Source organism: Megalops cyprinoides, chromosome 17, assembly GCF_013368585.1.
Source record: "Megalops cyprinoides isolate fMegCyp1 chromosome 17, fMegCyp1.pri, whole genome shotgun sequence".
In the NCBI taxonomy this organism is placed as follows: domain Eukaryota; kingdom Metazoa; phylum Chordata; class Actinopteri; order Elopiformes; family Megalopidae; genus Megalops; species Megalops cyprinoides.
The window spans coordinates 12,277,522-12,289,505 of NC_050599.1; the positions used below are offsets into that span (position 1 = coordinate 12,277,522).

The 11,984-nt window shown below is 44.3% G+C and overlaps 1 protein-coding gene across 1 annotated transcript in view; it reads right to left on the bottom strand.

Moving 5' to 3' along the window:
- fig4a (FIG4 phosphoinositide 5-phosphatase a) overlaps positions 1–11,984 on the bottom strand; it is a 53,408-nt gene that overhangs the window by 25,980 nt on the left and 15,444 nt on the right. Inside the window, exons 11-16 of the mRNA XM_036550181.1 lie at positions 10,043–10,140; positions 7,550–7,683; positions 6,274–6,390; positions 5,596–5,641; positions 5,111–5,259; positions 4,396–4,562 (exon numbers count right to left, since the gene is read on the bottom strand). Coding sequence (XP_036406074.1) covers positions 4,396–4,562; positions 5,111–5,259; positions 5,596–5,641; positions 6,274–6,390; positions 7,550–7,683; positions 10,043–10,140 — 711 coding nt within the window. The remainder of the gene's footprint in view (positions 1–4,395; positions 4,563–5,110; positions 5,260–5,595; positions 5,642–6,273; positions 6,391–7,549; positions 7,684–10,042; positions 10,141–11,984) is intronic.

The window sequence follows — 11,984 nt, forward strand, 5'->3', positions numbered from 1 at the left end:
AAGGCTGATGCATTGTTGCGAGTCCATCATTTCCATCATTCTGAAGATGCATAATTTCAGCGTATAATTCTATTGGATTTGTTTATATTAAAACATGAGTGTTTTTGCAAAGGTGCATTCAGCTGTCATCTTGTAGCACAGAGCACCCCAGTGTTAAAATATATTGTCTTAACTCACAGAAACAGCCTGACCATTAGTGGTCTGCACTGAATATGCATTTATGGTATGATTCTTACAGGTGAGCTAAATGCATAACAGTCCGTGCAACTCCCACCGCCTGATCTATTGAGATGCCTCTTTTCCAATCTTACCACTTACATTGGTAAGCATTACATCAGCATTACATCATTCCAAAGTAGAGATCCACCTCCAAACCACCATGTTAATTATAAGAGAGGTTCTTGATTAAGGTATGCAGTTACAATTAATGCACATGTTGCACAACCTTGAACCTCCCTTAAGTTTTAGCATTAGTGGCCAAGAAAAAATAATCTAAAACAGACTGTGGCACAAAGTAGTTCAAGGCTGATACGCTGTCCTCTTTCCCCATTATCCCACCTAATGAGAATCACACAGTAACCCTCTCAGGAAGGCCTTTTTTCCCTATTCAATTTCATTATAATAATAACGGTACTTAGAACTTGGGCTTTCAGTTCTCCATTTTGCAACACAAAAGCTTGCACCCTGGAAGGAACTCTCAGAGCAAACATGGGCAGCCGCCCGGCCCCGAATGTGATAATGTGGCAGATCTAAGAAGCGTAATCACCGGGAATAATCAGCAGAAATGGGGCCCTCTCGCAGGGCACAGTGACAGGAGACATTTGGCGTGTCTGCTTCCATAATTGTGGCCCAGGCGCCACTGCTGGGAAGATACACCTCCTCAAGAGCCAGAGCGGGAGCACGGGGGTTGATGGCTCCCTGTCCCATTCTGTCTGGCCGGAGCCCGAATTTCGCTAGTGCTACGAAAACATCAGAAACATTAACGGGCAGGGCACGCCCTTCAGCCTATCTAGTAGTCTACTGAGGAGTGGTTCCCAAAACTGCAGGTTGTGAAAAACCAATAAAATTGTCCCTATATAATATGAACACAAGTAGTAATAAACTGTAATGTGACACTCCGAAAATCTGTACACAATGTCTGTTGCCAGGACACAACACCTGTGTCAAGCATTGATCTTGTTGTCATTTTTTCTGTTTATTTCTGCCCTCCAATTACCTATCATGTTCTAGCTGTACCTGCACAAATGCAGAGGGAGATACAGTACTACAGTTAGCTAGTTAGACAGATTGCTTGCTAAGCTAAAATTGAACATAACAAAACAGACGCATTTCTGGCTTTCCATTACTTTCCTTTACATCTCCATTACTTTCATGATCAAGACATTTCTTTATCAGACCCTCTGCCTCCAACGGTGAGCCTCCTACCCCACTACTCATGAATGCAAACTGAACATCAAGGTCACCCCACCGTAACAACCTCCGCACCCAAGCGGGCACCCAGACACATGCAACCCTCCAGTACACAAGCTAACACGTGTCTACTTTTCACACAAGTACCATAACCCACCAGGAGGCAGACACCCAAACACAGGACAAGATGCATCCCTATGTTCATTTTTTAATGTTTGTAAAGCATAAAAGAGGGGGGCATATTGTAAACTGTTTGTGAACTGCTGCTATGGAGTGTCTAGTCCTTTGTCAAGCCTGATCTTGAGAGCTCCATAGGACTTCACTCACCATGTGAGTCCTGGTAGGTTATTCTGTGCAGGGAAAACTGGGTGGAAAAAACAATTCTTAGTAGGCACTTTTATTTTTACATAATTTCCACATATGCTCCAGTTCTGCTGACAGCTTGAGCTATCTTCTGCTATGCACTTTATTAATTCCCTTTCAAACCTCACTCAAATCTTAAGTCCAGCCTTCTTCAGGCTAAATAGATGAAGTGTCTTAAATCGCCATACAGAACAATACGGTAGGATTCAACAGACAGACATGCGTATGAAGGCATAAATAATTGGGATGTGGATCTTGACAGACTCTACTGGTGTCTTTCCAGACTGCTAGAATAAGTTGTATACTCTACCTGCTAATGGATTCTCAAAATGCGTGATGGCACTTACAACACAGGCAAAGGAGTACTTGCTATGCCACTCCTGTCAGCTTGTTCACCATCACCGCTGAAGATGAATGAGCTGATATTACAGCTAACAGACAGGAATGTACTGCTGTTGGAAGAAAAACTGAATTATGGACAGAGCCATCATTTTCAGCTGGCCCTGTCTTTAACACTACTACTTTGTGTACTGGACAGCAGGGACAGGAAGAGCTGAACATTCAATTATAAGACTGGCTGATAGCAGAGGGTTGTCACCTCTTACACACCTCTTACGTAACAACACCTCAGTGATTATAACAACTGCCACAATAAAACGGCCAGTAGAGCATCAAGTACAGCGGTGCCCACAGCTGCTTTGGTTTAGGTAAAACCATCCTTTGCCTCGGTTGAATATGTCGGAAATGTTGGTAAAGGTTCAAATCAGTGACGCCCACACTGCTGCTAACCATGCTGACATCTGAGCTGACTGGTTGGTTTTGGCTCATTGGATTTTTCAACGCTCGCCACCCTCAACTGTGACTAAAGAGTCACACAAATCTTTCGTGCCTAACTACAATGTGAAACCGCGGATCCATTCAACTGTTCAGGTGGAAGGCTCTGCAACTGAGTGTGCCGTCTTTTTTCTGGATGAAATGAGAAAGCAGCTTTTAAGAGCTTCGATATCGCCTTCGGCCTCCTTCTACTGCCCTCATACCGCACTGTTCTGCATCCTCTCTCTGTCTGCCCTCTTAGTCATGAGGAAATGCCCCCCCCCTCCCAAAATGACCCTCTCATCATGAACCCTCCCACACCAATGACAGGGTGAGACGCGATAACAGTCACACAGATTCTGCTCACTGACAGAAAACACGGCCGTTTTCAAACACCTCCCGTTTCAAAGCGGCCGCTACATGCAGGACTCAGACCTGGAGCGGCTCCGTGTTTTCACCACCCGCATAAGAGAGTGCAGGGCCGAAGCCGGAGGCGGGCCCATCCAACTACTCTCAACTCTCCGGCGGCGGCTCTCGCATCCGCCTGAGAACTCTCCGGCTGCGTGTCATCAGCAGCGAATATTTAACCAGGGATTACTTTGCAAAAGGGCAGCTTCTGGACATGAAGAAGGCCCTGGGGCCCGAGGGTTTCAGGCTCTCTGTGGGAAGTTGGAAATTTATGTGATGCAAATGCGCCCAAGCCTACGCAGATGACTGCGCAGTTCTCATACAGTGACTGTGAAGCAGAAATTAATTCAGCGCCGGGCCCAAATAAACATATCCATTTCCGTCATAATATAATTTGTCACCACATTAGCTGCTGCAAGAGTGTCATGTGGGAGCCAGTCATGTGATTCACTGTTATTGCTCAGAGGAGAGACAGTCTTTTCCTACTCACCCCGGTCACTTGAAACCCATTATGTATTACAGGAATATGCTAATCAAATTTTTTTTCCTAACTCATAATATCAGGAGATAATCAGTGGGGAAATGCCTGAAAGGTTGAACACATCCAATTTAAGCAAAGCATCTAACGCGGATTTTCAAATGTTGGTTTATTGCTTTGCAATAAATGAAACTAATGACACCAGGAGACTTGGCAGTGTGCGTGAAGAGTACAGAACAATTGCAGATTGCAGAACAATTTAGAAGACTCAGAGGATGCTTCACATCTCTGTCACGCTCCTGTAATAGACAGAGAATACTGCATGCTCAGGCCAGGAGATTTTCTAACGATAACTTACATAAGTTCTTGTTGTGAGTGGGTTTGGATTTTCAGAGTTAGGGAAATAAAAAAATGAATGCTTGGAATGCATTTACAGGTTGCGCACTAGATTTTTTAACCCCCACCCCCCCCCCCCCCCCCCCACAGAAATAAACTTACACAAAGTACAGTCTATCATTTACAAGAGTTATTATTCTGTACATGTACATTATTCTCTATTGGTCACAACATTCGTGCCTACGTACTGTAGAAGCAAGAGGCAATTTCTGCACACCAGATGATCAACGACAGCCACGCCGCATAGCGGGAGAAAAATGGACGAGACAAGCTGAAAAGTTTCGCGCAGCACTGTATCGGCGTAATCTGTGCCATAATTTTTCTCTAATGTAAATCCAAATGGTGAGTGCTGTCATAGCTAGGGCGACCGTTAGTTTGATGCATTGCCTCATTAAACACGAGGCTTATTCCATACAGCAGATTGAAACTCGTTATTGATTATTCAGAGCGTGTGTGAGACAGAGAGAGAGATGACAGATTGGAACGCTCTGGGTTCATCAGGTTCTTATGTAACAGAAGGGGGGTACCGGAGAAAGCATTGCTGTAGTAGCGGGATAGGGTCTGCATGATGTCTTTGGAGTGCTGAGTCCAGGGGGCGATTTTTCGGTAGGTCTTCACCCTGTGCACCAGCTGTGAGCCCCCATACTGCAGGGAGAGGGTGTCCCCATGGTCCTCGTACAACTCCTCAAACAACCTGGGACACGGGCACAAGAGGCACATGTTCAAGGGGGCGTTTTCTGTATTACAGTGCAACTATATACAAATACTCCCCATGTGCATATAGATAAACACAGCACCTGTGGGCAAACCCATTCTCTAGGCATCCAAAATGGAGCTCCTAAAAAGAGGATGGAGCTCATACGAGATGCCACACATCAAATTCTAGGGTACACCACCATTTTTCAGAGGGGGGCTTCCTGCTGTACTGAAGGAACTAGTCATTTCCTTTCCTTTCATTTCTTCCATTTTCAGGTTTACACAGGGCAGCAGTGTGGCACAGTGATATGGAGCAAGGCTCATAACTGAAAGGTTGCTAGTTTGATTCCCCACAAGAATAGTGCTGTTGTATACTTGGGCAAGGTACTTGCCTCAATACCCAGCAATATAAATGGACAAAACTGTCAGTCATTCTAGACAAGAGTGTCTGCTATATTGCAATAATGTAATGTAATGTATAATGTAATGTACAGGCAAAATAAAACTGTTATTCTGCTCAGTGAAAGGTTTAGTGTAAGCTATTACCTGACACAGTCAGTGTCAAACTGTAGTTTGGGTTTGTCGATCATGCCCAGAGCGTACAGCTGGTATGCCAGAGCACACTTCCCCACCATGAACTGGGCAGTGTTCGTGCGGTCCAGGCAGTCCACACAGTTAGTCCGCAGCACCCCCGTCTGTCCAGAATAGCAGACAGGAAGCATTTATTACCTCACCGAATGGTCCCTGGCCTGCATGCCTTACAGAGGTAGCGCACCTCTCAGACAACCTCTTAACTCTTCTCATTATAGTTGCCGTAGGGCTTTACACTGCTTGATGCTGTGGGAATGGGTTTTTTTTAACAATAATACAAAAATCAATATTATGCAATCAATCAATATTATTCAATCAATAAATTCAATTCTGTATTAATGTTGATTATTCAATTAACATTAATACAAAACGCGATATTATTGTCACCATCAATGTGACATCAATGCATCTTTCTGTGTCCAGGCATTGGCATTGCCTACCTGCATACGGCCATGTGAAGTGACGTATCCTCCCAAATCCCCCCACCTAATGACCAAAACACAGCAGCATTTAACACACAGAGTTACACAACTCATTAAGTTTCACAGCATACAGTTTACACTGCTATCAGAAGAGCAGAATCAGCTGCTACACTTAACTACTGACTGCTACCCTACACTGCAATGCTTCATACGAGTACCTTTAAAACCGCAGCACTAGATGGGAGTTCAAATGTTAAGCCAAACAGGGAAGCAAGGAAAGATAAGATGACCAAGTGATGAGAGATTTGAACAGCCTGGCATGATCTGCATCTAGACTAGTCAGCGCTTAAGAGGGTGTAAGTGTCAATGTGTCCGTTAAGGACACAGAAACAACAGCAACGCATGCGTGCATATGTTTCACAATTTGTCAGGGACCCACACAGACAGGAACGATCATCCTAATTGTACACTTGAGGTATTGCATAGAAGTACCAAATATGCTTTTTCTTTTGATCGGGGATGCAAGGTCAGTGAACACCCAATGGCACATCGCTAAGACCATTCCTTATCAACTAATAAGCGAGAAAACCTCACCACGGAGGTTCCTACACCAAAACACCATGAATCACTTCACCCACAGCGTCTGTCTGTCTGTCCCACACAGGGGAAAATCCGACGTGAGCAGGGGCCGCTCACCTTTCGTCCGGCCGCAGGGCGTGGCTGTAGAAGTCAGACCGGTTGACGAAGAAGCCCGTCCTTTTGACCACGCTCTCTGCTATGAGGCTGAGCCGGTCCAGCACATTGCACAGTGTACTAGAGGCAAAGTCGAGATTAAGGATACACGTAATACAGTTACTCTGAGGGTGCGCTTGATGCTTTCTAAAACAACAGGGTGGAAAAAACATGACACTGCATCTCTAAACAAATCATCTGCTGAGGAGGAAATGCACAGCTCACAGAAGGTTCAGGGATCACAGCTGGAGGCCCGGGGGCGAAGATAAGATGAAAGGTGAGCAGCTGTGAAGGATGATCTGATCCGTGCACTGCCCACTTTGGAGCGTTGCCGTGGATGCAGACGTTTGGCCACCCTTGAGTGGCGGGGTTAAGTAGTGGTTTGGGAGTGAGGCTTGTGACTGGAAAACTGCAGATTTGAATCCGAGCTGGAGTAGTTGAGCAAAAATATCCAGCTATTACAATGGAATGTATGGAAAACACTGATATGGGTCATGGGTCACAGTGGTTTAATCCGGAACACATTTCCCAGTTCTCCAAAGTCCATGCTCCTGATACACATTACAAGGCCTCAGTGATAGCTCCCAGGTTACATGGTGTCACCTAACAGTCTACAAGACTAACGTATAAGATTGTAAAGCGCTTACCACAGCGTTATCAGGGCACACAATGTCACTGTATCTTTCAAACTACCCAGCTATTTCTTTCCACTGGTCATGCCTCTGCTGTTTGTTGTGTTAGCTATTCAGGAACGGATGAGATAAACTCAGGCTCTTGCCACAGCTCAATAAATTCCTCATCTTCCGCTTCTGTCCGGTGTGTATTTTCAGGTCATTTTTCTTTTTTCTTTTTTGTTAGATTTTATTGTTCTTACTTCACAGTTCTTTCTGCTGCTTTTTATTGTTTTTCGACAGTAAATACTTAGAGAAGAAGCTGGAGAAAGCTGTATTTTGTGGGAACACTAAATTACTGAATGTTTTTTCAGTCCTGAACACTGAAAAGGTGCTAGCCAAAACAATAAAAGACTGTTTGTTATCCATTTGCAGCCAGTAAGGGCAATTAGTAGTAGTAATCCTACTCGATCTGCCGTTAAGCCAATCACAGCAAACTTATAGCAAGGCCAGTTAAGAGTTACGCCAACAAGAGTAAGGCCAGTTACGGGTTAAAGTGTTAAAGTGTACTAGGCTTTAACGTGATGAGAAGCTGTAGCCAGTTTGGCTACAGTTCTCAGGTTCCTTACCTCTTGGTGTAGCGGGCCATGTCCCAAGCAATGTAGTCAATGCAGTGGTCTGGGGGAAGGAACTGGTTGAGGTTGATGATCGCAGGGTAGAGCTCTTCGCTCAGAATCTTCTCATGTTTCCGTTTCTCTCGTTTCTGCGTTTCAGACCACAAACAAAAGTCATGCACAAATGCCTACTATAAGCTTACCGTAAGCCTACAAAAGCCTAATATGTTGTGGAAAAAAGTCAAGAGTGGCTTGGTGCCCAAAGCAATTGCACGTGTATAACGGCAGAGAGAGAAAGAATGTCCATATTCTGGCTTTTAGGGTATATATTATTTCATTTTCTGTCATTTGCTCAGAAAACAAATTCTCAAAGAAAGAGATGAAAGAACAAACAACACACAACAGTATATCGCTGTCACGTGTGTGAACTGAGGGAGAAGAACCGAAAGACACTGTTGGCTCGGCAACTGAAATGAGTGATTGCAAACATGTGTTTATATGACACTGCTGAATTCACTTTTCAGGGCAAGAGGGAGAGGGATTGCCACACAACCGTGACTTACACACCTGATTCAACACTATGCAGAACAGTGAACCCATCCACCTTTTGATGTTTCTTGTAGATTTTACACACAAATTTTGCTGCATTAGAAAAAAAACGATTTGACAGAATGATTGGCCCTCGCTTCCCTCGCAGGGTTACAATTCCATTTGATGTGGAGAGCCGGTCATTACCCCGGCCATCCGCCTCGCCCACCAACCCTGGCTTTCATCTCACAGAGGAGCCTTCTGATCATCACAAGCTTTAACTTATAGAGGGGAAAATCAAAAAAAAAAAAAAAAAAAAAAAAAGAAAACAGAGGCTTCGCCGCGGCTGGGCTGACCTTTCATATCTGCATACACGCATCAATCAGCTTCTTCGCCCGTCGCGGCTGCCAGCGTTCAATTACCAGAGCATTACAGGGCAATTTATGGCAGCCTGTCGCTCACAGCCCCTCCGCGGACAGGCGAGGTGCGGCAGCCGCGAGAAACCTTAATTAACATTTAAATCATTCCTGAGAGAACAGAGGCGCGCAGTAATGACGGGGGTCCTCAGTGGATAGATTAGCACAGATAGACTTATCTACATGTTAACGAGGTAATTTACACATAATGAAGTGCGGCGGGGCTTAGCACGCATGTCCTGGCCATGTGCGGACAGCTCGGGGGACCGGCCGGGGCCTGTGCAAATCGCTCGCCCGCCAGACCAAGCACAATCGGGTTTTTTTTTTTTTTTTTCACTTATTATGGTCCGCGTCCCCCTCTCTCTCTTCCTGTCAAATATTGGAGCAGGGGGGTAGGGGGGAGAGCTTGGACCCCACTCTACAGTCACATGGCTGTCCCTTGTGAGCCAGTCCCAGTCTCTCGGCACTCCCCAGCTGAAGGCGAGACTCAACGTGAGCATGCATTCGAGCGGGCTGGCAGCAGCCTTTAACACCAGGCTGTGAATATTGATGGGGAGACGCCGGGGGGGGTGCGTGGTGCCCCCCTTGCGGCTCAGACAGCTGCCGTCGCCCCTCAGATCCCCATCTCCCTCGCTGCCCTAGCGCCGCAGCAGACAGACACCTGTGCCTACCGCGGGAAGAGCCTCTGCCGTGAAACCGGGGACAATTACTGAGAAAGGCAGACCGTTGTTCCGCCGGCCGCAGTGATTTAGCAACGCGGCCAATTTAATCAGGCGGACGGCTCCTCTGTCGAGACACCGCTGATAAAAAGATCAAGGATCCGCATCCGAGCCCAATCAACGGTCGGAAAGATTGATAAGAATCTTCAGTATGCTACCATTATTCATTAGAAATGAAAGCCAATCAGGAAAAAAAAGAACAGACATAGCCTGCATCGTTAACAAAATTAAAAAGGCAGGTACAAAATGTCAAATTTTGAACCTGCTTTTGAAATATTTCTGATTATGCTGGTGGAACTATATATAATATGCATATTTGTATTTATTTTTATGTGCTGTCCAGGGACTACAGATGTAAATTAACTTCTGAGCTGACTCTGGTGTGGCTGAAGAGCTGTGCAATATCTCTGTTCAATAAATGCATAAATCAATAAGTAAATATACAAATAAATAAAATGTACCTCACTTTAAATAAAACACAGTTCGATTTTAAACTCTCAGGAGTGAGTGTGTTACAAAGCCACTGTTATTCTTCATGCTCACCATGATGGCTGAACACGTCTTCTCAGCCTGCATACGAACAACACCAACATCCCTTTAAAGAGTACACTTCACGTTTACCTTACTTCAAGCCCTCAAAAATAAAGTCAATTTCTTCATAGCCTGCTTGAAATTTTTTTTTCTTTCAGTAGAACCATAACAATAAGACAATGTTGGGAGAGAGAGCTTATATTTGCTTTACGGAGAGCAGATGCACAAGGTGATTTATCATCACAGTTATATAAGCACACAGGGCCAGGCGGAGGGCACAAGGGCGCAGCATGGTCGCTGGAGGGCCACCGTACCTTGACGAGGTTGAGGATGATTATGGGAGACCCGAAGCGCTGGAGCATCTGGTCAAAGTGCAGGGCGGCGACGTGGGCATAGGGGTCCGCCTGGTCCACTGAAATACCAGGCACACAGAAAGGCTGAGCTCAGAGGCACGCCATGGAAAGTCTCAACTTCGAGAGATTACTGAGGGGAAACATTTCTTAAGAGTCTGTCTGACATTTGTCATGCGCACACCATTGCATAGTGCACAGCAGTGAGTTACATGACAACAGTGAGTTAAATGACAAAGGTGAGGTCACAATTAAACACAAGTCAGAGTGGGAAAATGCATAGCTTAAAAAAATGGCCTACAGTACTTTAAATAGATACATTAATAAAATCTCGGTGTAAGCAGGGCAAATCATCTGATCAGATGAAAGCAGCCTGTATTTTCTTTGTCAATTCAACATAAAAGCATCATTAGAGCTTTCAGTGTTGTGGTTAGCACAACATGTAGCACATACCTAATTCAGCAGAGTTCAGAAATCAAGAGATTTCAGAACTTCAGCATTAAAAGACCTAAAAAATATAGGTCACTCGCCACCTCTCTCTGATGTGATTAACATGCAGTTTGTGTGGAATTTCAATGTTTCTTTGAGTCTGCTATTCGAATGCTGGATAATCACTGATAATCACACATTGAGTTACAGTAATAATTCTTGAGAGGAACCTGAGAGAAACAATGCTTATTGAGAAACCTATTACTGTTTCATAAGACTTCCATTGTCCTGGCGGGATGAATGAAAATAAGAATTAGCTCTTTTGACTCTCAACAAAACATTTCATTTACATAGACTAGCTACACACAAGAAAAAGGGTGCCTAACGTTGTGTAAGTAGCCTGTTATGTGTTAGCAGTGCAGAAGGCCTACAGGCCTTGACTCTACATCACGGATGAATTTCATAGAGCATTGATCAACACAAAAACAGGAATACTCTGAAGAGCGATGGTCAAGCAGGAAACCTGCAGATTGTATGAGAAGCTCTGTCCTTACACACCGCTTTTGTACCATTATGGCTGGACGCATAAATTTATGTGCCTCAATTTGACAAAAGCTCTAAAAAGGACTCTTTATTTATACCTATTAACAAAGCAGTTCCTGCAGTTTTAACCTTTTCTGCATATATTCCAGCCTAGAAAGAATTTCCCATGCAATCTTCACATCTCCTGTGTGGTTGTAAATGACCATTCTTCTATCCTTTCCTGATTAAAAAAAAAATGACCAGCTTGTTCTTATCTGAACACATCCATCCCTCCTCAGAGTATCCCTGTTTTTAAAGCCATTCACACGGCTTTAAAATGAAATGCCGCAGATTAATCGCGAGTATAACAAGCAAACTGTTATTTCCTCTCAGACATAATCAGGTCATCACGCTATGAAATTCATCAATAATGTAGAGGCAAGGCCATTCTCGCATAGACTTTCTGTACTGGTAGCACACTTACCAGGCTGCTTACACAATATTGGGAATTTTCATTGGATGTAGGTGAATAGCTTTGTTGAGAGTCAAAAGCGCCAGTTCTTACTTTTATTCATCCTGTAAGGACTACGGGAGTTATGAAACAGGAATATGTTTCTCATCTAAGTATTATTACTATAGATTACTAGAGGTCATTATCCAGCATTAGAATAGTGGGCTAAATGAATCATGGAAATTCCACGCAAACTATGCATAGAAGAACAGATCATGAAGTACGGAGGTAGCCAGTGACCTAGTTTTCAGGTCTTTTCACACTGAAATTATGGACAGAGAGGAAAAAAGACTCAATTTCGGAACTCTTCAAAGTTTGGTACGTGTCAAGTGTTATGCTAACCATAATAATGAAAGCTTTAACGATGATCACCATGGTAATAACAAAGATATAGGCCTCAAAGCTCAACAAAAAGTGCAGGGAAGGGAAAAAACTAGCTCCTGA